Source organism: Mustela nigripes, chromosome 4, assembly GCF_022355385.1.
Source record: "Mustela nigripes isolate SB6536 chromosome 4, MUSNIG.SB6536, whole genome shotgun sequence".
Taxonomy (NCBI): Eukaryota; Metazoa; Chordata; class Mammalia; order Carnivora; family Mustelidae; genus Mustela; species Mustela nigripes.
This window is the reverse complement of record NC_081560.1, coordinates 22,419,594-22,446,210: the sequence shown is the minus strand read 5'-3', so window position 1 is coordinate 22,446,210 and position 26,617 is coordinate 22,419,594. Positions and strand designations below refer to the sequence as shown.

At 48.8% G+C, this 26,617-nt stretch overlaps 1 protein-coding gene and 1 long non-coding RNA gene across 4 annotated transcripts; one reads left to right on the top strand and one right to left on the bottom strand.

Moving 5' to 3' along the window:
* Window positions 1-261: 261 nt before the first annotated feature.
* On the top strand, window positions 262-8,697 carry SMKR1 (small lysine rich protein 1). Of its 3 annotated transcripts, none has more exons than XM_059395621.1 (3): window positions 262-542; window positions 907-955; window positions 8,204-8,697. In XM_059395621.1, the coding sequence occupies exons 2-3, from the start codon at window positions 953-955 to the stop codon at window positions 8,399-8,401; spliced, it is 201 nt and encodes a 66-aa protein (XP_059251604.1). In that variant the 5' UTR covers window positions 262-542; window positions 907-952; the 3' UTR covers window positions 8,402-8,697. The 3 variants fall into 3 exon arrangements, with proteins under 3 accessions (XP_059251604.1, XP_059251607.1, XP_059251605.1); XM_059395624.1 differs by lacking the exon at window positions 262-542 and adding an exon at window positions 612-685; XM_059395622.1 differs by lacking the exon at window positions 262-542 and adding an exon at window positions 612-831.
* An 11,590-nt stretch (window positions 8,698-20,287) lies between these two features.
* LOC132014931 (uncharacterized) lies at window positions 20,288-26,612 on the bottom strand. The gene is made up of 4 exons (XR_009403494.1): window positions 26,385-26,612; window positions 25,465-25,606; window positions 25,015-25,205; window positions 20,288-23,066 (listed from the first exon to the last, which is right to left on the bottom strand). It is a non-coding gene; the product is annotated as an uncharacterized LOC132014931 (long non-coding RNA).
* Window positions 26,613-26,617: the final 5 nt, after the last annotated feature.

The following is a 26,617-nucleotide window of genomic DNA, read 5'->3' as shown; positions in this document are numbered from 1 at the left end:
ATCCATTAGCGTCTCTTACACTGCTGCGGCATACACAAATGAGTTTTACAAAGGCTGCACACTGTGGAGAACAAAGTAAACATCTATTGGGTTGAACTCACAGGTCAGAAGCAGAACCACCCCTATTGTGTAGCCTTACTTAGAGCCAAAGAACCTTTTTTCAGGCCTTTACTCTCTTGGGGCCTGTACCAGGGTCTATATGAACACTTCCCCCTATTTTTCTCACTTCATCCCTCAAAGGATGCATGTCATTTTCCAAAAAAGGTTCTGGAATCTTCGATGACTTCTTCAAGGTCAGCCAGTGAGTGGCGGGGTTCCTAGGAGGATCCCGCCTACTCCAAGGCCAAGTACCACACCCGCCCGAGCTCCGCCCGGTCCAGGCTCCCAGCGCGAGGCTAAGCTTCCCGTCGCTCCCCGTCACTCGCGGCCGTCGCGCGAGGTGAGGTGACCCTGCTAGTGCGGTGAGGCCGGCAGGGGACTGGGGACGGACTGCCCCGCCGGGCCCAACCGCTGGGCGCCTGGCCCCGGTGTCCTAGCAACAGGTAAACACCGCGCGGCCCCGCCCCCCGCGGCGCGCGCAGCCCGGCGTTTGTGCGCGCGGCCCCGCCGGCGCCGGCGAGCCCCGCGCCCCCCCAGACTCCGGGGCGTGCTGGCCTTGAGTCACGCGGCTCGTGGCCTCGGTTCGGTGGGTGCCCAGGCTCCGCGCGGCGGCGGCTGGGTGGCTGGCTGCCCCCTAACCCCGCCGGGCTCCCCTGAGCGTCTGGGGCTCCCGCGAAGCGTGGCCAAGTCCCGGGCCTGCGACGGTTCGCGGGCCAGTGCGGAGGCAGCCGGGTAGGCGGCAGGGATGGGCGCGGGGGCGCCGCCCCCAGGCGATGCGGAGAACTGGGTTCTCTCTCTCTATTTCAGGATTGGGAACCCATGCCACACTCACCTGCTCGACTGAGGAATTACCATGGTAATACACGGCTTATTTAAGTATAAGAAGTTCCGAGGTTTGCGCTAAATTAGTTTAATACCGTTCTGCCGCGTCGAGGCACGCTTTACCAAGATTTGTTACCCACACGCCTCGAGATGGGCACCTCCGTCTCCTGTCGTTGTGGGGGGTGTCCAACCTAGAGATCTGACACGGGGTGTAAAGATGGCGGGGGAGAGGGGTTGCCCAGGTGGTCTGCGCGTGCCAATGGGGAGAGAATCAGGCTGAGTCCTCTTTTTGTGAGTTGGTTTGTTTTCGTTCCTTGGTTCTGTTGAGCCACCTGCATAACTATGTGTGTGGGAACTAAGGAGAGGCGGGTACCGGGGCGTGAAACCCCAGAGTGCCTGCAGGGTCAACAGCGACTGGCCTAGGCACTTACCTTCTGCTGCCGCTGTCCTGGGTCCTGTGCAGGATTCTCCTCTACGGATTAGAGGCAGAAAATGAGAGCTGTTGAGACCCAGGTTGCAGGTTCTAAGGATCAGTAGGAATCCTATGAACACTTCCCCCTATTTTTCTCACTTCATCCCTCAAAGGATGCATGTCATTTTCCAAAAAAGGTTCTGGAATCTTCGATGACTTCTTCAAGGTCAGCCAGTGAGTGGCGGCGTTCCTAGGAGGATCCCGCCTACTCCAAGGCCAAGTACCACACCCGCCCGAGCTCCGCCCGGTCCAGGAGTGATTCTCTCTTCCAACCTTAGCTTAAAGAAAGGCTTTGGAGGAAATCTTTTGTGCAGGGTATTCTTGAATTTTATGCCCAGGAAGGCTTGCAACTTCCTTAAACTTCCATCTCACCTCTTTGGCTCACAGAGCTCCATCTTACACTAAACCACTCCCAACTTCAGTGGGAACTGAATCTCTCCACCAGAGAACATCTCCCAACTCCAGATCTTTTAATCACTACCTTCTCTGCACTTTCCAATGGCATGTTCATTCTCCTGGCCTGGAACTCATAAGCACTACTGTTCCTCAGCCTTAATCCAGACTCTTCGATGTGCTACCTACCTCACTACCACCAATGGGTCAAGTCCTGCCCTCCTTACCATCTGCCTGGACTCTGGCCCTATTCCACTACCTCTGTCCAGGGGCTCTCCATCTCTTTTGTCCTCCTCCTCCCCCAGTTTGATGGTTCCAGAATGGCTATGAACTTGTAACCCCCACCCCACGACCTTGGGAATTTCCAGTCTGCTCAAATAGTACCGCTGGGAGCCCAGGGTCACGGGGCCTCAGCCTCTTGAGCTTTATTTACCATATTAACTTCTCTACTTTAAACAAAATGAAACAAAGAAACATCCCACGCTAGGCCCACCTTCTTCTTGAAGCCGCCTGCACCCACCCCATCTCAAGATATTGATCTACTTTTTTGCAAGATGGGCCCAGCTCAGAAGTACCCCCTGCTGCTGTATTGCTCCCCAAGCCCCCATGACCTTCTACACCTCGCTTCCAGGGCTTCACATATTTCACCTTGGAGAACCTCACTCCTCATCCCCATTTGTCTCTAGTATAAAAATGTGTTTGGGATGGGATGCCTGGGTGGCTCAATGGATTAAGCACCTGCCTCTGGCTTAGGTCATGGTCTCAGAGTCCTGGGATCAAGCCCCACATCGGGCTGTCTGCTTAGTGGGGAGCCTTCTTCCCCCTCTCTCTCTGCCTACTTGTGATCTCTCTGTCAAATAAATAAAATCTTAAAAGAAAAAAAAAAAAGAAATGTGTTTGGTAAATCTGTGTTCTTCCTTCTTCATATAAAAGCACTAGATAAATATCTCTTGATTTAAATTGTGGCATTCCCCGGGTTACTGTGCATGGTTGGTATTGTCATTTTCGTTCAGAGCCCAGGGAACTGAAGCAAAACGGTTTAATAAAGCCATTTAAGCTAATGGATTCCTACTGACCCTTGGGTAAAAGTTAAACATCTTAGCTTCCAAGGCCCGCAGGCCAGAGCTGCACACTGCCTACCTTCCCAGCCTAAACTCCTCTCACTCTGTGCCCCCGCCATGGTCACTTGCTGTGGCCTCAGCCACAGTGATCTTTTTTGAGAGGTCCCTGCAATTTGGCATGTTCCCTCCAGCCTCAGAGCCTTTGCACAAGCTGTTTGCCTGGGAATTCCCTGCCCCTCAGCCTATAGGAACCCTTCCTTCCTATCCCGAACTAGGCCACTCCCTGTCCAACCTGTGTCATAATGCCAGGTATCCTGGGCTCTCACTCACAGGAGAGTGAGTAAATCTATGTGTAATTCCTCCCTCATTGGACTGTAAGCCTCATGAAGACGGGAGTCCGGAACTGCAGGTCCTGGTGCTCAGTAGATAATCTTAAATATTTATCAAATGAATGAAGGAGGCATTTTAAAATTCAGAAAAGCAGATATCTACCTTTGGTTTCTAAATCCTGGGACTGAATTGCATCTGAGTTGCAATGTATTCACCCAGCAAATATCTTTTCTTATCTACGAACATGCCAGACATTGGTCTAGGCCTTAGGAATTAAGTGCTGACCTCACAAACAAACTTCTGGCTAGGAAACAAACAATAAACACATGAACAAAATAGCACGATTAAATAGTGGAGTGTGATTGGGGTTGGAAGCTGGAAGGTGACAGGGCTGAGGGGGTGTTGGGAAACCATCCGTACCCCCCAACCTCCACTGCTTGCCTGGAACAGTCCCAATTTATGTTTGTTGAAGTGTCTTGATTTGGACAATAAGTTATGTGGTCACCCCAGTAATAGAATGTAGACGCAGTATCTGCGAGGGTTTTCCAACTTGAGCAGAGCCCCACACAAAGAGAAGTAACCAGTGATTTCCCTGTGAAGGTCTGCAGGAAGAGGTGGGAGCAAGGAGCCACTGAGCGGGTTCGGGAACTAGAAGAGAGGACAGTGTGGCAGGAGCCAGTGGTCTTCATTAAGGAGTTTGGAGATTTTCAAGTCAGGAGCCATGTGTTCTGAGACCGGAAACAGCCAAGAGCCATGGAGTTGTGTTGAACCGACCTAACCTGCTGAGAAACTCAAAAGTTTTTCACTCACAAAAATTTCTTAACAGATTTATTGAGGCTTAAGTGATGCACAATAAATTGGACATATTTTAATGTACTATTTGATAGGCACGGCATCTGGATGCTCCCATTAAGCCATCACGGCAATCAAGGTGACAAACACGTTGATCACCCCCTGGAAGTCTCCTTGTGCTCCTCTGGACTCAGTCCTTTTCTCTTGCTTCTCTGTGTCTCACTCCCTTCTAAACCTCCCATCTGGGGCAGCTGCTGATCTGCCCTGCTTGTGTGGATTAGTTTGTAGTGTGTAGGAATTTTTATATATACAGCTTGTATAGGTTGTTTTTTTTTTTTTCTTTTTTTTTGGTCTGGCTTCTTTCACTTGTATTATTATTATTTAAAATTTTATTTTTTTAAGTAACCTCCACACCCAGCGTGGGGCTTGAACCCACAACCCAAGAATCCCACACTCCACTGACTGAGCCAGCCCGGCATGTTGTAGCTGTAGCATTCATCAGCAGTCATTTTTATTGCTGAATGGTATTCCAGTGTATGGTTATACCACAGTCTGTTTATTTGTTCACCCACTGATGGACTTTTGGACTGTTTCCAGTTTTTGGCTAGCACAAACTTACTACGAACATCGCCTATACAAGTCTTAGAACAGATACACACCTTAATTGGCTGGATCACGTGGTAGGTATGTTTTGTTGTTGTTGTTTTAAAGATTTTATTTATTTATTTGACAGACAGAGATCACAAGTAGCCAGAGAGGCAGGCAGAGAGAGAAAGTGGGGAAGCAGGCTCCCTGCTGAGCAGAGAGCCCGATGCGGGGCTCGATCCCAGGACCCTGAGATCATGACCTGAGCCGAAGGCAGAGTCTTAACTCACTGAGACACCCAGGCGCCCTGGTGCCCTGGTAGGTATGTTTTTAACCTTTTAAAGAAACTGCCAAACCGTTTTCCAGAGTGGCTCTTTCGTTTTAGATTCCCACCAGCAGTGTAAGTGTAAGAGTACCAACACTTGGTAGGTCAGTCTCGTAGGCTGAGCCATTCTAGTGAGTGGGTGCTGGAATCTCATTGTGATTTTAATTGGATTTCCCTAAGGACTTGATGTTGAGTATCTTGTATCTTTTCATGTGCCTGTTGGCCGTTTGTGTATCTTCTCTGGGAAAGTATCTGTTCAAATCTTTGACCATGTTTTATTGTTTTTTTTGTTTGTTTGTTTGTTTTCTGTTTTATTACCGTGTCTTGAGAGTCCTTTATCCATTCTGGATATAAGGGCTTTATCAGATATATGATTTACAAATATTTTCTCCCAGTCTGCTTTTCATTTTCTTAACAATACCTTTGGAAGAGCACAAGTTTTTCATTTTGTTGATGAATGTATCAATTTGTTCTTTCATGGACCGTGCTTTGCTGTCAGATCCAAGAACTCTTTGTCTAACCTAAGGTCGTAAAGATTTTCTCCTATATTTTCTTCTAGGACTTTTATACTTTTTGGGTTTGGATTGAGTTTCATCTTTTTGCAAATGGATATGCATTGTTCCAGCCCCATTTTCTGAAAAAAAATTATTATTGCTGGATTGTTGAGCATGATGGTCAAGAAAGAGTTCTTGAGACATTTTAGGTGCAACTTAGTAAGTTTATCTAAGTAGCACGGGGACAGGACCCATGGGCAGAAATTGCTGCAGATTTGTTGTACAAAGCTGGTGGTTCTATGCTTAGTGCTCAGGAGGGAGGCACGATGTGTGGGGAGTATTAGATCATAAATGTTTTCTTTGAATTTCTACTCATAAGACCACTTTCACAAGATTACTCTGGCGCTTATCATTCAGCTCAGTATGAACTATCAGTGAGAGTTAGGAGCAGTCATGAGACCCTTCAAGGATTTAGCAACCAGTGTGTATTTGATCCTTATCAGAACCATGCAGGCTACAGGTCAGCCTTCTGGGCTGAAGAACATTTTTCTGCTTCTATCCCTCATCAATCATCCTTGCGCTATGGAATTACTTTTGCACTTTTGTTGAAAAGCAGTTGTTCCTCTATGTGTGGACCTATTTTTGGACTATTTATTCTGTTCCATTGATCTATTTGTTTGTCTTGACACCAATACCATACTGTCCGGATACTGTAGCTGTATGATAATTCTTTTTTTAAAAGATTTTATTTATTTATTTGAGAGAGAGAGAATGAGAGAGAGAGAGAGAGCATGAGCCGGGCGGAGGGAGGGCCAGAGGGAGAAGCAGACTCCCTGCTGAGCAGGGAGGCCAATGCAGTACTCCATCCTGGGACCCCAGGATCATGACCTGGGTCGAAGGTAGTCGCTTAACCAAATGAACCACCCAGGTGCCCCCCAATAATTCTTGAAATAAGGTAGCATTCGTCCTTTAACTTTGCTCTTTTCCTTCTTTTTTTTTTTTTTTTTTTTAAGATTTTATTTATTTATTTGACAGAGAGAGAGTGAGAGAGGGAACCCAGGGGGAGTGGGAGAGGGAGAAGCAGGCTCTCTGCCTGGAGAGGAGCCCACATAGGGCTCAATCCCAGGACCCTGGGATCATGACCTGAGCTGAAGGCAGCGGCTTAACTAACTGAGCCATCCAGGTGCCCAACTTTGCTCTTTTTCAAAGTCCTTCGCATTTCCCTATGAATTTTAGAGTCGGTTTGCTATTTTCTACAAAAAGATGAGAACCTGGAATAAAAATATTGAACATTTGTGTGAATTTTAGTTAGCAAACTATTTTAGAGATTAAGACACTGTGGGGGGAGCAGTTATTACAGATAAGTTGTATGGTTGACATGCAAAAAATTATAAAATCATAAATAAAGCCAAGACCCTCAAATCTTAAGAGCTAATGACAGTGTATGTCCTAATACCCTGAGGGGCTCTTTTATCAGGAGGTATGGTTATCGTATGGGTTTTCATATTGTTGTGGGTTTGTTTTTTTTTTTTTTTTTTTGGATTTCCACATGAAAGCCAGGCCACTGTTGCAAGATACCTCTCATCTTCATTCTTGGTTTTGTATCTAGGAGTGTATTCCATTTCACTTAATAAAAATGTATTTTAGTGTTTTTAACACATTGACTATGTTTCTCTTTGATTAGCCTGGGACACTTTTAAAGTGAGATGCTATCAACATGGCATCTAGTTTATATAAATATTTGGCCCTTGCAGGTGTTCTTGATAACTTACACATTCTTCTCCTTTCCCTTGCCTAGAAGAAACCTTTCTTAATAATACACATCCATCTCTTACTTTATGGGTGGGTCATAGGACATAGAGAAGTCAACTCCGCTTTGTGTAGCTCTAGCAAAACTTCAGATAGTTTATTCCCATGTTAGGATGGTGCCCATTCCTTTTCCCAGAAGGCACTGGCCTGGCAGCACAGTCATGGCCAGAGCCAGGGTGATACCGGACTCGGGCGGACGCTAGCTTGCACGGTGACCTTGTGGAGCCTCCACTCTTCCATTTTTAAACAGGCATAATGCCTCTCTCCCTCAAAACACAGCTTGGAGGATTAGTGGTGATAAAGTGATGGGGACAATCACTTATTGTTTCCTTCAGGTCTGACACTATACTAAGTGCCTTGTATTTGTCTCAACCCTCATGACTGCTTAATGAGATAGTAACTGCAATGTATCAAAGGCCAAAATATGTGTCGGCATCTGATTATCTAATGTTTTTAATTAAATTTTTATTATAAAAGTTTCCATACACACACAGAAATAGAGTAGTATAATGAATCCCCATGTATCCATTTCTCAGACTCTGAAACTGTCAGGATTTTGCCACATTTGCGTCATCTGTCTTTTGGGGGGAAGAAGGGGAGCTTCAGTATTTTAAAGCAAATTTGAGACCTTCTTGCAGATTTTAGTGTGCATCTCTGAAATGTATAAACATTTTCTTCCATGGCCCAATGCCATTATCACATCTAACAAAATTAATAATTCCTTGATATTGCCAAATGTCCCTGATTGCCTAAAAATGTCTTTTTGCAGTTTGTTCAAATCAATGCAAACAACGTCCACATGACCATTAGATTAGGTTGGGTTTCTTTTAATCTGGGTGCTTAATACACTTTCATTGAATTAGATCACATGTGACTTCTCACGCCATGCAAAAATGTTTTGCTATTGTTACAGTTTTTTCTCCTCAGGAGTCACTTTTCTTATGTTCAATAGGAAATGCTTGAGATTATTTCAGGGTTATTAAAAACTGACTTATGCCGTGTATGTACTTGTCTTTGAAAGCCAGGTAAAGGGAAACGAGGAAAAGGCCGAGGCAAGTCTGGCGGGAAGAAACCGAAGAAACCGGAAGTGGACATCCTCAGCCCAGCCGCCATGCTGAACCTCTACTACATCGCCCACAACGTTGCTGACTGCCTGCAGCTGCGAGGCTTCCGCTGGCCAGGTGCTCCCAAATCAAAGAAAGGGAAAAACAAGACTTAATAGCATTTCACAGAGAGCAGAACTTGGGGACAAGAAATCAGGATAACACAACTACTGCAAGCAAAATAGACTTTACTGAAGACAATTTGAGATGCAAGCCAAGTGGGCTTTTCTGTGGTAGTTAGTGATAAAGAAATGCATTTTACTTCCCAGCTAAATTCAGCCAGAGTTAGCCAGTTTGCTTTTTCCTAAGTCAAGGGGGCAAAAAGTCTGAGTAAACATTCCACCGAGCGTGGTGGAATTGGAAGGACTTTAAAAATTATTATAATTCTGGGTCAGAATAAACTTTGTTCTCAAAAGGCAGTTCTAGCCTGCATGTATTTTATTTTGCCTAAACGGGTTTGTTATGTAGAAAAGGCATGCCTGGGGTACCTGGGTAGCTCAGTTGGTTGAGTGCTGGACTCTCCATTTTGGCTCAAGCCTTGATCTCAGGGTGGTGAGTTCAAGCCCCTGCCCTGGGCTCCATGGGCTCCATGCTGGGCGTGGAGCCTACTTTGGGGCGGGGGGAGACATAGCAAAAAGCACAGGATTTGCTTCTGAACCTTCTCTTGGGCACTATTTGCTTTCCCCATCTCTTTCAGGAAAAATAATGACTACTTTGTTTCTAGAATTTTCTTCTCAGCAGTCTGATTCTTGGCTGATTTTAATGAGCCAGGGACGCCAGTGGACATAAGCATCAGTCCTGCTGTGACCTGAGTAGGGCATACAAAAAGATGACTCAAAGGAGCTGACAGGGGACCATGTCCCGTTGCCGGGAAAGAGAGCAAATCGGCATACATCTCTCCCCTCTTTCCATTTCACTGGACTCTCCTCCACACTTTTTCTCCATGTTTACATCTTCCTTCCACCTTCGGCAGGCTTCCATTTAAACGTGGCTGAGCCTGAGGTATGGACCTGGTGCTAGAAACTTGCTGTGGGCATTCTGCTGCTCTTCCGTGATCTCCCTAGTCTGTGGGAGACATGTAAGAGACGAAACTGCAGTTCTTTCTCTTCAGTCCAAAAGGCCTAAAAGCCCCAAATATGAAACTTGGAAGCAAAGACATTTTGAAGTATAAACACCATCTCTAAATCACTTAGCATACAGAACACCTTTTCTGCTCTGTGTTCCTGGCATGCCGCACCACGTTCCCAGCATGGACACCTGCACCGTGGTCTCGAGCCGCAGCTGGGAGCCCGAAGCTGGTTTCTCTAACGCAGCACCTGTCTGGGATGATCAGCTTGCCTGAATTATTTCTAATGATGCCACGGCTTGCTTCGTGAGGACCTCAAAGGCTCGTGGAGCATGCTAAGAAAGGCTGCAACCTAAAACTCGGAATCTCATAAGCATCAGAGGAGAAGAGGCAATCACGCGAATCCTTGTACTGGAGAAGTGGGGCGCTCGCACCGCACGTGAGTTTGTTGTAAATGACGTTCCTGTAGCTGTGCCATCTGTGCGGACTCTGAGACCCTGATTAGTTGCCAGAGGGGCCCTGACTCACTCAGGTAAAGGTTGGTGCTGCTCTTAACCTGGAGGAGGGCCCTCTTGGTTCTCTGTGGACAGGCTTTGGGAAGGGAACACCCCCGCCACACTGCTAGACACTCCTGGGACCAATGCAAGTGGTTTATGTTTAGGAACACACTAACTCCAGTTCAGCCCTTCTCAAACTTGAGCGTGCTGCACGGTGGCTGGGGTGGGTTGGGGGGTCGGTCAAAGGGCAGAAGGGTGGAGGGGGGAAGTGACCTTCCTGCTCACAGCCCCTGCCCCAGCCAGGTTCAGATGCTGGAGGACGCCTGGGGAGGAGCTCCGCTCTAGTTACTGTGGCCTAACCAGGTGCCAGAACGCTTGTTGAGTCTTTCAGCTTGTAGGAGGTCTCATGCCCTCCTCAGCCGTGCTTGGTTCCAGAGCTGGTATCTGAGCCCTGATGCTTACTGGAACTCTGAGGGGTGGGATTTGCAGAGCTGTTTCTGATCTTGTCCCCAGCATGGAGATGTCATCCAGGGAGATGTGCCAGGCGGCAGACATTTAAATAAAGGCTAAGGAGATCATCTGGAAGTGGATTTCTTCTCTTGAGTTTGTTAAATGATGAGCAGAAAGGCTAGTCAGCCCTGGAATAGAGGAAGTACTGATCTGATCAGCGGGGGCACGGTTGATACCTAGCAAAGGAGGCTGATGCATGGGTCCCATCATGACGGAGGGCAGTCTGTTTCCCCTTCGATGGAGTGTTTGCTCTGTTATCATGAAAAAGGCACTGCAGACCAAAAATCCACAAAGAACATTACTGGGAAGTTGAGGAAAAAATGAATGTAGGCTTTAAAATAATACCGTATTGATGTGGATTTCTTGGCCATGATAATCTTATTGTGGTTATATGCCAGAACGATCTTATCCTCAGGAGCTGAAGTGTTTCAGGGGAGGGGGAGGGGTGATATATGCAACTTACTTTGAAATGTTTCAGGAAAAAAGTGTGCATGCGTGCATGTATAAAATACATATTTTAACATGTTGCCACATTTGTACTCTCTATGTGAAATACACATACATGCATATATAATATGCTAGAGAGCCACAGATTAACATTTTGCCACATTTGCTCACTATGATTACATATATATAGGAAATATATATGTGTGTATTTACATATGGTACATATATATATATACACTGTATTTGCACATGCAAATATGACAAAAGTTTCCTGAATCTAGGTCAGTGGTTCTCCCCAGGGGGCTATTTTACCTCCTAAAGGACATTTGGTGATGTTGGAGATATTTTCGGTTGCCCCAGTCAAGGGGATGCCCCCAGCATCTGTTGGTAGAGGTCAGGGAAAGCTGCTGAAGACTTCACAGTGCTCTGGACAGGCTTCCGCAACAGCAGATTCTCCAGCCCCAAATGTTATGGCATCAAGGTTGAGAACCCCGGTCTACGTAAAGGGTCTGTGTGTTCACTGTACTTTCTTTCAACCTTTCTATAGGATTGAGATTTTTTTAAAAAAAAAAAGTATTTGAGGAAAAAAAGGTGAGAGAGAAAAGATGTGTGACAGAAAGGTAAGGAAGTGAAGGAAAAACATAAGCAAATTCTTTCCAAGATCTCGTCTATAAGGGGATGAATCACAGCAAGGGGAGAAGAAAGCACTCCCGTCAACCACACTAACCCTAACCGCCCCCCTCATCCCATGAAGAATTATCCTGGGTGATCATGTTTAGTAATACCTGGCCAGTAGTAACACTACTCCCTAAGGCACAGCTGGTTGGACCAGCAGAGGCTTCTGACCCCTGACAATTCATCCACTGGCTGCTACGAGGGAGGCTGGTCTATTCCAAGACCAGTGGGTCCATCTGAGTCTCCGTCCTACAAAGACCCAGAGGACCAGGCACGTAGGAAGCTGACACTTGAAGGAAGCATGGAAAGAGACCATGAAAGAGCTGGAGCCTCAGGGGTCCCCAACAAGCTGAAGTTGCAGAAAAGCAGAAACCTATGGTCAGCAGAGCTTGGGCGGCAGAGGAGAGAGGTGCAGAGCCCAGAGGGAGGACATGGTTGTGGCCCGGACCACTTCTCCCCTTCTCCCCTTCCCCAGCTCCTCAGCCTTGGTGGCTGCACCAGACGTGAACAACTGGCTGTAAACCACAAGCTAGGTGAAGAGGACCTCTTCCTTGGGAGACCAGGGAATTTGGGACTAGGGCTCAGACGGATTAGCTGGCCAGGAGTGTAGGTTTAGATGTAGTCCAGGCAAGCTCATGGTTGGAACCAGGGGCTGGTCAGTTGTAGAAATAAGAAAGTGGCGCCGAGTCAGGAGCCATGGGGACAATCTCCATTCATGGGACAGAAGGAAGAGGAGGGACTGTCCGAGATAGAGGAGGAGGGCGAGAAAGGTGAGGAAATCTGGAGAAAAGGGGGGTCTGTGGGGCTACATGCTGCACAGATGTCGGGGAGGGTGAGAGAATGGGAACAGGGATCATGGTCTGTTGGATGAGGCTCCTGCGTCGGTCTTCTCTATCAAATAGGGGAGGAACATGAACACGGAAGCTTTGGCTGCTGATGCACAAACCCAAACCTCCTGTCAGAAGCCAGGTCTGCCCCTGGCCCTGCAGTGCGTTCCTTTTCTCCACACTGGTGGTGGAAGGATGCAGCGAGTGTCTCTGCGTCTCTGTGAGAACCCAGAGATGCCCCAGCTTGAAGCAGGTTCACCAAGGTGGCCAGACGCTCCCAGTGGCTGCCAGCCATGCACACAGCGCCACCTGCTGTTGGCTTTGGGGGCTGCATCATGTTTTGTCCTGTGGGTCAAAGCCAACTTGGGACTGATTTTCTCCTCAGTAGACCTTCCTTACCTTGATAATCCCATATTGGCAGTTGCCATCTAAAAATATGGTATGATCATGTGACCCTTCTGCCTCAAACATTCCCATGGTGGCCCACTGCTCTTGGGGTGCGGCGAGATTTCCCACCAAGGTCCCCAAGCACTGATTGGACAGGTGGCTGCATCCCCCCCGCCTCCCAGCACATTTTCACCCTCCTCTTGGCATTCCTGTCACTCCAGCTCCTTTCTGCCTCAGACATTTTGCTCATATTGTTCCCTCTGTGTGGGACACAATTCTCCCTTTCCCCTGGCTAACTCCCGGCCCCCTTTTAGATTCCAGCTTCGCATCTTCCAAGAGCAGTCTCCCTGACCTAGGGCCAAAGCAGGTCTCATGCCGTATGCACTATGCAGGGCTCCATATGTCTCCATACTCTTATAGTTAAGTGGCTGATTGATTAATGGTTCTCTTCCCTCCTAAAATGTAGTGCTCTGATAGCAGGTCTTGCCAGCTTGCCCGTGTTTGAGAGTACAAGCAGGGGAGCAGCAGAGGAAGAGGGAGAAGCAGACTCCCCGCTGAGCAGAGAGCCCGATGTGGGACTCGATTCCAGGACCCTGAGATCTCGAACTGAGCTGAAGGCAGACGCTTAACTGACCAAGCCACCCAGGTGCCCCTTTTGAAGCTATTTATGCTACAGTAACAATTCCAAAATCTCAGTGGCTTAAAACAAAAAGGTTTATTTCTTTTTTTTTTTTTTTAAAGATTTTTATTTCTTTATTTGATGGAGATCACAAGTAGGCAAAGAGGCAGGCAGAGAGAGAGAGGAGGAAGCAGGCTCCCTGCTGAGCAAAGAGCCCGATGCAGGGCTTGATCCCAGGACCCTGAGATCATGACCTGAGCTGAAGGCAGAGACCCAACCCACTTAGCTACCCAGGCGCCCCAAAGGTTTATTTCTTATTAAAGCTCCAGTTCCTGGAGGGCTAACCCAAAGGTTTATTTTTCCCTCAGGCTCCATGTCCACTGAGGGTAGGCTGGGGGCTTGTCCCGTATCACCCTCACTCGGGGGCCTGGGCTTACCAAGCAGCCTGCATTTGGGGTGTTGTAGGTTATGGCAGAGAGAAAGAAAGAAAGAAATGTAAATTGCACATGGATTCTTGAAGTTCCCACCCAGAAGTGACCGATCACTAACCATTTTACTGGCTAAAACAAGGCACGTGGCCACAGTTAACTTTAAGGGAGTGGGGAAATGTGATGCCACACATGCCCCACAGGGGAACCAGAAATATTTGCTGGACAGCGCTAATAAATATCTGAAACATGCATTGCTTCTGTAATTTAAAAAAAAAAAAAAAAAGGCTCAGAGGAGCACCTGGGTGGCTCAGTGGGTTAAAGCCTCTGCCTTCAGCTCAGGTCATGATCTCAGGGTCCTGGGATCGAATCCCGCATCGGGCTTCTCTGCTCAGTGGGGATCCTGCTTCCTTCCCCTCCCTCTCTGCCTACTTGTGATCTCTGTCAAATGAATAAATAAAATCTTTTAAAAAAGAAAACAAGAGGGACGCCTGGGTGGCTCAGTTGGTTGGACGACTGCCTTCGGCTCAGGTCATGATCCCAGAATCCTGGGATCAAGTCCCGCATCAGGCGCCCAGCTCCATGGGGAGTCTGCTTCTCCCTCTGACTTTCTCCTCACTCATGCTCTTTCTCACTGTCTCTCTCTCAAATAAATAAATTTAAAAAAAGAAAGAAAGAAAACAAGAAAGGAAACTAAAAAAGGCTGAGAAACAACTGGTAGAGAGAGGCAGCTTCAGGAAGAAATGCACCCTCAGAACGCCACATCTGTGCTCTTGTATTGTGTTTATTGAGTCACCTGTAGAGGTGACCAAGGGGTCAGGATACCTGAGCAAAGCAGAGGCTTGGTTTGGTTTTGTCTTAATATTTATTTATTTGAGAGAGCATGAGCACAAGCAGGAGAGGGGCAGAGGGGGCAGAGGGGGAGAAAGACTCTCAGGCAGTCTGATACGGGGCCCGATCCCCAAATCCTGAGATCATGACCTGAGCTGAAACCGAGAGTCTGACACTCAACTGACTGAGCCACTCAGGCGCCCCTAAAGCAGAATTTTGTTGTTCTTTTTTAAAAGAATTTATTTATTTGACAGAGAGATCACAAGTAGGCAGAGAGGCAGGCAGAGAAAGGGAGGAAACAGGCTCCCTGCTGAGCAGAGAGCCCCGATGGACCCTGAGATCATAGTCTGAGCTGAAGGGAGAGGCTTTAACCCACTGAGCCACCCAGGCAGCCCTAAAGCAGAGTTTTAAGTCTCGAAACTCTTCTTACCTCTGACCACATTTTCTTCTCCCAATTTCTAGAGAAACCATTCAAATAAGATGATGGTTCTTAAATATTTTATTTTGATTGATGTTTAAATTTATCACAATGAAACTCATAATCTGGCAATTACACTAATTACACTACTATTTGTATTGAGACTGTATGCTTCCTGATTTCCTGTGTAAAAAAGAAAGCCCAAGATTTTGTCAGTTGCCAAAAAAAAAAAAAAACCAGACACCCCAAAACTGAGCTGAACCTTTCCATTTGTTCAAGACAGAAGAGCAATGAGAGTCCCATAAAGCATGAGTTCCTGCTCTGCGCTGTCTTCTCAGTGACCTCCCCGAGTCATGGGGCCTTAGCGATGACCCACCCCAGGAACCCTCTCTACAACCTGCTCTCAAAGCAGCATTTAGCCAGAGCTGGTCTCCTGGTGGATCTCACCCGCTCTCCCCTTCTCCCTCCATGGCTACAAAAAGGTCCATTCGCTCTGCCGCATGGCAGCCTTACACACTTACACAGTTCTTGGGGAAGACACCTGTTCTGCTCCAGGCCAAACACTCCAGTTCCTTCAACCACTTTTTACTTAACATGACTCCTCTTGGTCCCCCATTCTGGAATCTCCAGTGTGTCCTGTCTCCTCCAGCTAGGATGGGGCACCCACATTTCACATCCAGGGAGGCCCTGACCTCCTGAACTCTAGACATTAGACCATCTCTCCAGTCCAGGCTGACCTGAGGCTTTTGGAATAGATTCTCCATTTAAATAGCTTAAGGCTTGGTGCAGCCATTGTAGAAAAGTTTGGTGATTTCCTCCAAAAGTTAAACATAGAGTTACCCTACAACCCAGCAATCCCACTACTAGGTATAGACTCCAAAGAATTGGAAGCAGGGTCCAAACAGATACATGTACACCAGCATTCACAGCAGCCAAAAGGTGGAAGCAACCTAGATGTCCATCAGCAAGTGAGCAGATAAACAAAACGTGGTCTATATAGACGATGGAATATATTCAGCCTGAAAACAAGAAGTTTTGACACAGGCTGCAACATGGATGAACCTTGAAAATGTTATGCTACGTGAACTAAGCCACATTCAAAAGGATAAATACCGTATGACACGTGAGTTCTCTCAAACAGGTACATTCATAGGGCTGGAATGCAGACTAGTGGTTGCCATGGGCGAAGGGGAGGGCAGAAAGGGCAGCTGTTGTTTAATGAGTTTCTGTCTGAGATGATGAAAAAATGTAAATGCACAGTGATGGGGGCACCTAGGTGGCTCAGTCGGTTGGGTATCTGACTCTTGATTTTGGCTCAGGTCACGATCTCAGGGTTGTGAGATCGAGGCCCCATCAGGCTCTGTGCTGGGCATGGAGCCTGCTTGGGACTCTCCTTCTCCCCCTGCCCCCTGCCCCCTCCTCTAAAAAATTTTTTTAAATGGACAGTGATGATGGTTGTACAACGTTGTGAATGTACCTAATGCCACTAAACCAGTTACTTAGAAATGGTTAAAGTGATCCATTTTTTTTGTTGCATATATTTTACCATAGTAAGAAAACACAAAATCAACCAAGGCTCTTTGTTCTCCATCTGGGAGGGAAGGGACAACTTATACAACAGAAACTTCAAGAAGCTTTATCTCTGCAGTTGGGCAGTGGTGGAGGGTGGGAAGCAGATGAGATCCTCCCTCCCCCAGGGCTCCCTCCCCACCCGGCTTCCTCCCTCTGCACACAGCCTTATTTCTCCTCCTTTCCTTGTGACTCAGAGAAACCAAGGCCTTCTTTCCGGCCTCCTGCACAACTCCACTCGAGGCCCCTGAAGCACACCACATGCCACTGCCCACTTGACCCTCCAACTGCTCGACCTATTTCCCACAGAAAACACTTCATCCCTGGCCTCGCTTGACATTCCTTAGTTCAGAGTCTGTACTTCCTCCCTGCTAATTCACACCTTGAATCTGTTACTCTCTGAACAGCCTCCCCCAGTTACACCAGCCTTGTGTTTTTGCTCCTGGGTGAGGATGTAAAATGTACAATGAGGATGTAAAATTAACAATGAGGCAGAGAAGCTGTCATGGAGAGGTCAGGCTCACAGCAGGCTTGGCACAAGCAGGGGTGCAGGAATCTGAAGACTGGGCAGACTCAGGCCAGCTCATCAGACAGTGCCCTTGGCCAGCGGGTGACCCTCAGACAATAGCTTCTTGGATCTCCTGGTCCCTGGCTTCCGGGGCACCAGTCACCATTATATGGACCATAGTCACATTTGCCATGCATGGTCACCGGGAGAGCTGTGAACAGCCTTGTCCTCCCGTATGGGCACCCGTGGGCTATGGGAGTTGAATCGCCCACTTCCATTTGGTCCCTTCTCTGTCTCCAAGTGTCCTTCAGCCTTGACTTCTTTGGAAGTCAAGATGTGTGCAGCCGGTGGTCTTCTGTAAGACCACTGAGCTCCATCCACACCGCCGAAATCACCCTCCAAGACTCTATCAAAGAGGGCCGCCCATTCCTGTGTGTGTGTGTGTGTGTGTTTGTGTGTGTACATTTTCCTTATCCATTTATCTACTGATTGACACTGAGGTTGCTTCCATACTTTAGCTATTATAAATAATGCTGCCATAGTCATAGGAGTGTGTATCTCTTTTTGAATTTGTGTTTTCATTTTCTTTGGGTAAATACCCACTAATGAAATTGTTAGATCTTAGGAGATTTCGATTTTTAATTTTTTGAAGAACTTCCATATTGTTTTCCACGGTGGCTGTACCAATTTATATGCCTACCAACACTGCCTGAGGGTTCCTTTTTCTCCACATCCTCATCAACACTTGTTTTTTCTTATTCTGATGTTAGCCATTCTTACTGGTGTGAGGTGATATTTCATTGTAGTTTTGGTTTGAATTTCCTGATAAGTGATATTGAGCATCTTTTCAAGTGTCTGTTGGCCATCTTCTTATAAACTAATTTTTTTTAAAAAAGCACTGTCATAGTCTTAGCGAAGGGTAATTTTCAGATGCTGAACTGAATGTGAAGTTATAATCTTTTTAACGTCAGTTTCGTTGTCTTCACAGCTGTCTGTTTATAGCTGTGTGGTGTTCTATTCAACGGATGTATCATAGTCTACCTGACGATCCGTAGCACTGGGAGGTTTATATGGCTGCCAATTTTTGCAGTGATGTGTAATGCTGGGTGAATGCCTTTTTGTGTATAGATTTGTTTTCTATTATTTTCTTAGAATAAATTCCCATCACTGGGATTATGGGGTCAAAAACTAAAATTCTTTATGGACCACGCTGTTTTCCGGAGGACCAGGAACTGATGGACGGAGCCGCTGGCAATGACTTCTCACCCCTGCACTTGAGCCCAGCTCCCTTCTGCTGGTGAAGGCACAGCAGTACACTAATGCACAGGGACAGAACTCAGGCCGTCATCTGTTAAAACACGGTCCCGGTGCTGCCGTCTCCCTCTCCAGTTTGCACAGATGTACAAAGCCCAATCCCACTGGCCCTGGGTGGAGGATGTCTTTGTGAAAGGTAGGTTTACTTAGCTTGGAGGTCAAGTGCTTGGGTTGTGGAGCAAGATGCTGCTGATCAAATCCCAGCTCCACTGGGTAGTTAGGTGTGTGACTTTGGGTCAAGTTGCCTTAATACTCGTGGCTCTGTTTTCTCCTTTGTAAAATGAAAGCTGAGAAGAGAACATATATTGTGAGGATGAAGTGAGGAAGCACACACCGCTCATGCCACCCGGTGCCCAGCCCAGTGCCCAGCCCGTGGCAGATGCACGAACCGGCTCCGCAGTTCTAGCGATCTGACTTTGTAAAGAATGTGGCCTTGACGCAGCCCACTCTTCACACTGTGGGGCTGGCTTCTTCCTACCTTCCAGTCGGTTCCCACACACAAGTCCTCTGAAACGAACTACTTTAAATTCTCAGCCCAGACTTCATTCTGTACATCTGAATGGAAAACTTTAAGTCAAATCAATTAATCAAAAGGACTCTGCAGAGAGTTCTGAAGAAGCAGGTGTTATGTCCTTGAACTCAAGAGAGCTTACATATTTCAAATACTCACCTTTGAAAGAGAGAATCAATGCACAGACCTTGGCTCTGGGTCGCAAGGAATGCCTGCCCGGTCAGCACTACCCCGTCACTAGAGGGTCGGACTGGGAAAGTGGAGATGATTACAGTTGTGTGGCAGGCGTGAACAAACAGCTCTTCAATTCTGAAGGAAGGAATATGCATTTAACCTGGGTGGCACAGTCGGTTAAGCAGCCGACTCTTGGTTTGGGCTGAGGTCATGATCTTAGGGTCATGAGATCGAGCCCCAATTGGGGCTCTCATGGTGCACAGAGCCTGCTTAGGATTCTCTCTTTCCCTCTCCTTCTGACCCTCTTCTCTCTCTCAAATAAATTAATCTCTGAAACTAATATAACCACTGAAGAGTGACAAGAGAACTAAGTCTTTAAAAAAAAATACACTTTTTTTTCCCAAAATAAAATCCAGAGAACCAAGTGAAACTAGTGGGCTTCTAGGTCCCATTCCATTGTTAACTATCAGAGCTCCGTTGAGGCTGGCCCTGTTGACACAGGGTTTGTTTTGCACACGACACAAAACTGAGCTCCACAAGGTTCGCTGTGTGAAGACATTCCCGTTCTCATGGTAACGGATGGTCCATCAGCACCAAAATATATAAAAGGCAGCGGGCAGCATGAAGATGTTACTACGACAACTGGAATTTAGAGTATACATTTTTAAAGGCATGTGGGAGGGCTTAATTTCACTTCACTTTCTTCAAGAAAGCCTGGGTAGGATGAGTCAGGCATTTCAGAAAACCGGGGTGCCCTAGGGCCCGGGGTGTGGGTTCACTCAGTGACAGCACTGGCCTGAAGATGGGTGATGACCGTGTTGCCTACAGAATCCTGTGAAATCACCTCAGCAAGACGTTGCTCCATCAGGAGTAGCTGTGGGAGTAGGCAGGATTACGGAGTGAGTATTACAAGAGAACTCTTGATTTTTAGCCTTCATGGAATTTGCAGATAGAGGATGACCAGGAAGGCGAGCCTGGGTGGCTCAGTCAGCTAAACCCTGCCTTTAGCTCAGGTCACGATCTCAAGGTTCTAGGATCAAGCCCTGTGTAGGGCTCCCTGCTCCAGGGAAAACCTGCTTCTTTCTCCTTCTTCCCCTGCTACTACCCCTGCTTGTGCCCCTCCCCCCCCCACCCCATCAAATAAATAAATAAAATCTTGAGAAAGAAAAGAGACGCCCATGAACAATTCAAATTGTTTTTAAAATGTTTGTATTTGGGGCACCTAGGTAGCTCAGTTGGTTAAGCCTCCATCTTCAGCTCAGATCATGATCCCAGGGTCCTGGGACAGACCCCCTCATTGGGCTGCCCGCTCAGCAGGGAGTCTGCTTCTCCCTCTCTCTGTCCCTGCCCCCCACCCCGCTTGTGCTTTCTTTCTCTCTTGCCCTCTCTCTCTCTCAAACAAATAATAAAAAACAATCTTTTTTAAAATGTCTACATCAAAATAAATAAGCAGGGGCGCCTGGGTGGCTCAGTGGGTTGAGCCACTGCCTTCGGCTCAGGTCATGATCTCAGGGTCCTGGGATCAAGTCCCGCATTGGGCTCTCTGCTCGGCGGGGAGTCTGCTTCCTCTCTCTCTCTCTCTCTGCCTGCCTCTCTGCCTACTTGTGATCTCTCTCTGTCAAATAAATAAATAAAATCTTAAAAAAAAATAAGCAAATAGTTCATTCTCCACAGTTTGGAATGTACAGGTACTTCTAGGAACTTGAGATGACATTTCGATCTTCCTCTGAGGATGTGAATTTATTTCTCATTCTGGGCCTCACGGAGCTGAAAATAGTCTGTGGCGTGTGAAGGTGAACAGCTCCCGCTTCAGTACTGAGGCTACAGCAGGTCTGCGGACCCTGCCGAGGGGGGCCAGCCCTCCGTGTGTAGCTCCAGAAAGGGTATTTGTGTCCCAGGGCCCTGGTCGCCTGCTTCCAGCTCTTAGTGGCCACCGCCCACCAAGCCTAGCCAGCCCTCCCGGGGTCATGCTGAGTGATTCAGCTCCGCCCTGCTGTGTCCCCATACACACTCACTCCTCTTGGTCTTGGTGTGTCTCCGCAGTTCACTGGGGATGGCCCAGGTCACATGAAGGTCTAGGTGGAGTCAGGAAATCAGCCTTCTTTTAGTTAGTTCCAGAGAGCTCTCTGAGGCGTTCTGCAACTGGCAGAGCAAGGAGCTCGAGTAGAGAAGCTTCTGTCCTCAAATTCCTTTAATTCTCCCTACCATCCACTTGGGCGCAGAAGGGTGAAGTAACTTATCCCTGGTCACACAGTGGCATTCAGCCAGGTCTCACTCCAAAGCCGCACAGTCGGGGTGAGAGTGAGAACGTGTTTGCACCACACCAGCCCAGTGTCTGAGGGAGCTTAGCCTCCTGCTCTCTTGTGATGCTTTTGTCTCTCATGCTCTACCTCACTGGGTGGGGTTCGTGGGGAGGTTACAGCCTCTCCAAGACTCCCTGATGCTCTGGCACATTCTGACATTCTGCTTTCTATTCTCTGTATTTTGTGATGTTTTAAAGTCTGGGGTAGGGGTGGGGGGGCCCTTTCAGACCCAGAGAGGGACTGCCCCTCCCATGGTTAGCTGCTTTCTAGAAAGAGCAGACAACTTGCAGGTGAGCCTACATTTGATACACAAACCAACCAATCCGCCCCTCGCCCCTCTGGCGCACATTCACCTCCTTTTATCAGGTCCCTACTATAGCCAGGAACTCTTCTCCTAACCTAAATCCCCCCAGGGCCAGACACCAGACCACTCGGGATGCCCCTGGAGCCAGAGTCCACTGAAACTGCCCCCACTATCCCCTCCTCAGCCTGCCCAGTGCGCCTACCCTGCCTCGTCTATTCCTTCCAGCAAAACCCCAATAAAGGCTCTGGCCCGTGCTTTCCCCTCACTCCCGACGATGAGGCCTGAGTGGCAGTGTGCCCCTGCTCTTGGGTACAGTGACAAAGTTGTGCTGTTGTTGTTGTTGACTGGATGTAGTGGTTTCGTCGGGAAGAGCGGGATTACAGTGGATTTAAGAGTTGGCACTGGGGCCCGTCTTCTTGCCAAAGGCGGCCATGACCGTGACCGAGCGCTGGTTGCCCTGCATCCACTGCTTGGCTCAGCCTGTGGTCTTCTTTTTTTCCTGTTTGGCCACCCTGGGAGTCCGCCCTCTGACTCGGCCAGCCTGCACCAGGGATCCACGGACATTCCTCCAAGCATGTGGCCGGCTCCTTCCAGGCCGGCCAGAGCCTCCGCTCCACGCTGACCCAAGGTAGCCTCAGCCCCTCCAGGCGCGCCTGCCAAGAGCACGACTGGATCTTCGGAAGTGATGCCCTCCAGTGAGGCCGTCTCCTCGCCAGTCACCTCCAGGGTGAGGACAAAGACCCGAACCACAGCCACGGAAGCCGCTACCTTGAAGACAGAGTCAAGAAAGAGAGCAAAGTACTTTGGCCATGCCAATCATCTCCCAATCTGTTGGCCTGAATAAAGGCAAAAATCCTGGGTTCGTTGGCAGGAAGACGTCTGGAGCTTGGTCTCCTCCCTGGGGCTCTCCTCCAGCTGCTCCTCCTCCTCCTACGGCAGAGCTCCTCTTGCGCAGCTCCTGCCTCTTCCACCCCTCCCCTCCAGCCCGCGGCCAGGCCTGGGTCCTGCAGAGGCCAGCCGTGGACCAGATCAAGGACAGGACCTTGACCTCACTTCCTCCATTTTCCTCAGGGCAGAAGGGCTGGAATCTACCCCAGCTCTGGAGAGAACCCATTTGCCTCCAACCAACTTTTTCCAACCACAGGGTGTGACACTCCCGACCTATGAAGTTGAATCCCCTGAGGCTGTGTATTTGGCAGGCAGGCAGGGGGCCCAGGAACTCTGGGCTCCTGGCCTGTCCTAGCTCTCCAGGCCCTCGAGGGACCAGTGCATGGCTTTCCAGCCCAGGGCCCCTGGGGCACCAGTCCTCTGTCCTGCCTCTTCATTCCCACTGTACAGTTAATGTCCCAGAGGAACCGTCAGCGTCTTCTGGTCTTGTCTCTCAGCTGACCACCTGTGGTTTGGAATGTAAGTACGAGTAAGGACGTGACCACACACAGGATGCTGGTGACACTGACCCAGTTGACAGAGCATGTGATGTGAGCCAGGTCTTCAATCGTGGTCACCGCACGGATGACTGTGGCTGGAGCAGGAGGGCGGCTCCGGGAGGAAAAGGTTGGGTGGAAGCGCCAGCTGGAGAAAGGGCTGTAGGCTGGGCCGGAGGGCTGGTGGGTCCAGCAGAGGGGCTCTCGGGGTGGGCTGGGGGGCGGGGGAGGGTGTGTCCTGGATCCTCAATCAGCATGGGGGCAGCTGGGGGAGGAGGGGAGGAGGAAGCCCGAGGAGGTGCTGCAGGACGCAGGTGGAGATGGGCCCTCGAACGGGGGGGGGGGACCCCACAGATGTTTTGGAGCAGGGGGAGTGGATCCTTGTCATAGAAGGGGTGCTTTGGCAGAGTTTCTGGATTCTCTGGTTTTAAAAGAATCACTCACTAGACTATCTGCTGTCACGTGCTAAATGCTGCCCTTTCGACTCCTGCTGGGGCTTTGTAGAACTTTTAGGAAAAACTCCTGACATCGCCACCTACTTAGGTGAGCCGTGATCCCCATTCCAAATGGCTGGAGGCCCATGGACTTTGGAGTTGCTCCCAAATCCTCACACCCTTGACTACTTAATTTGTGAATTCCCAAAGACCTCCTACAGTATCTTCAAGATTTCATGATCGGGGCACCTGGGTGGCTCAGTGGGTTAAAGCCCCTGCCCTCAGCTCAGGTCATGATCTCAGGGTCCTGGGATCGAGCCCCACATCGGGCTCTCTGCTCAGTGGGGAGCCTGCTTCCTCCTCTGTCTGCCTGCCTTTCTGCCTACTTGTGATCTCTGTCAATAAATAAATAAAATCTTAAAAAAAAAAAAAGATTTCACGGATCACCTGGGATGTAAACAGGAAGGTGGTGTCGATCTACTTCTGATTTGCAGCCCAGGGAACTAGGAGGGTGGAGGCTTGACCTTGAGCGCTCTGAGGACGGCAAGCGTGATATTTACATGGGCAGCGCGGAGGAGACGCCTGACAGGCTCTCCACCCCTGTACCTCACGCTCTTCCTGAGGGAACATGGGGGTGTGGGCCAAGCTTAGAGTTCCTTCCTGGGGGTGAAAATTAAGAATCAAAATGTGACAGAAGACACTGGTCTACTAGAGAAAGCAAACAACACAAGGCGTTTGTAGCAAGGGTGGCTGAAGACTGGGAGCACCCCCAAAGCAGCTGACATATTCAGACCAGAACTTCAGGGAGACACCGGAGGAGCCTTGTCCCCAGAAGAGGAGTATCTGGCTGAGTATCTGTGCTCCCGCTGATGCCGGCCAGCTCTCCAGCTGTGGAAGCTGCCTGGCGACTGCTGTCTGCTCACCCCACCCCGTCCCCACCTCCCCAGCCCTACGCTTGAGGAAGAGCTCGTCTTTGACCAAATTCCGCCTCAGACATGACTTTCTTCTAACCTCTCTCAGCCTGGACTTGCGCTCTCTCACTATTTTGTGTATCCCACCCCCTACACATATTATTTCTAATAATTATTTTTTGTTCAGCCTTTTCCATGTAAAGCAGTTTACATTCATCTTCCCGTGACCGACAAAAACTATGTGAGGAGGGCACACCAGTAGTGGTAGGACTACCTTTTTCCAAGTAAGGAAAGTGAGCCCAGAGGGCTGGGGACTGGCCCAAGGTCACACCAGCCAGGATCCATATTTGAGCCTCGGTCCTCTGACTCCTTATCAATGCCCTTGACTCCAACACCCATGAGTAAAGTTAATGGCATTTTACCTGTTTTAAAGTATCTCCACATTTATGCCTCTGCCATACCCGGACCGCCCGCGCACCCATCCAACCCTCTGATCCGTCTGCTGCTCATTCCTCCAACCTCCCAACCTGCTGAAATTCTACTTATCCCTCAAGACGTAGCTTAAACATCACCTCCTCAGTAACGGCTCTCCTCCTTACTCAGGGAGAAGCAATCGTATCTTCATTCGAAGTCCGGGACAGGTGCACCTGTTCCATATGTGTCTAGGACATGGATCCACACCCAGCTGCAGGGGAGCCCCTGAGAGGGAGTGCCTGTTTAGCTTCTGTAGCGGGAGGCAGGCTCCACCTGCTGTTGAGGGCACCTAAGACAAGGAATGCCCCCCACCCGGAGAAAGGGTATTCAGGAGCTGGGCAGTGGAGAGGAACGACAAAGCCCACTGGAGCTCCCGCGTCTGGCTGCTCGGTAACATCATCAGTAATCCTCCCCATTCTTACACCGTGAAAATGAAAATGCTGTCACGGACACAATGACACTATCCCGTGTATGATCAAATGTGTGTGTATCCTTCCCCCATCGCCCCAGCCTCACTCCCCAGAAAGGGAAACAACCCAGAGTCTTACCAGTGCCTACTTCCACTTCCGGTCGAGGATTTCCAGGAGGTGCCCATCGTCCTCTTGCCCCTCTAACCCAGCGCTGTATGACCTTCTTCTGCCCCAAGGTCTCTTTGTAAAACAGTTATTCTGTAACATCCCCTTTACTACCCTGGAAAATGAAATTCTGAGGTGAAATCTCCTGTGTACTGTGTAGTAAAGGGAACAAAATAAGTAACTTACAAAAAATAAAATTCATTCAAATAAGTAAATACCCAGGCACGACCCATCTAGGTGTCCTAATAAAGGAGTCAGATGGTTGCAGCTACAAGAATGCAATCAGACCGCTACCGGGTGGCTGGCTGGCTTCCACCTTCCACCTCCCACTCAATAGTAAGTCAGGACAGTGTATTCAAACCGGGGTTACGTGGCTTCTGAGAGACTCAGTTTCACCCGGTGTTATACCCCCTCGCGGCGGTGCTGTAGAGAACGACTGCGCTGAGCTCTTACAGGGCACACAGTTCTAGAAGCCTCTGTGCCTGGCTACTCAGTATTGGCACCAGGTGGGAGCATGTTGGAACACCACTTCTCGAGCCCGGCCTCTCATCTATTTAACAAGATCCTCAGTTTATCTGCATATAAAGTAAAGGCCGAGAAGCCTGGGGGACAGGGTAAGGGAGGAAGCCAGCGGCGTTCACATAAGTCTTTTTCGATATGGCCATCCGGAGGTTCTCTTTACGGGAACTGCCCTAGACCAGGAAGGTATTAGCTTAGGATTTAGCCAGGAAAACAGAAACCACTGAAAGCACCTTGAATAGAGGGAACTCAAGGCAAGGATTGATTACACGTGTGACGGAAGACTTGGCTGGGAAGCCAAGCAGGCAGGGGTCCGCGGCGGCAGGAAGCGCACTGCCCCAGTCCTCAAGGGGACAAAGAGAGGAGGGGCGTACCTGGAACCCAGTGTTCTTCAGTGGAAGCTGGTGTGACAGAGGAAGCTCTTTGGCTGCCAGAGACCTCACCGGAGGCAGAGAGTGTGGAGGAGAACCCCCCCCCCCAGGTTCCCCCTGACTCCCGTCTTCCAGCTTCTGCACAGTGTCTCCCACTGGCCACATTGAGTCCGAAGTCAGTGGACCTAGGAGGCGTGGAAACAGCCTTCTGGAAGCAGCCCTTGTCTATCACAGGG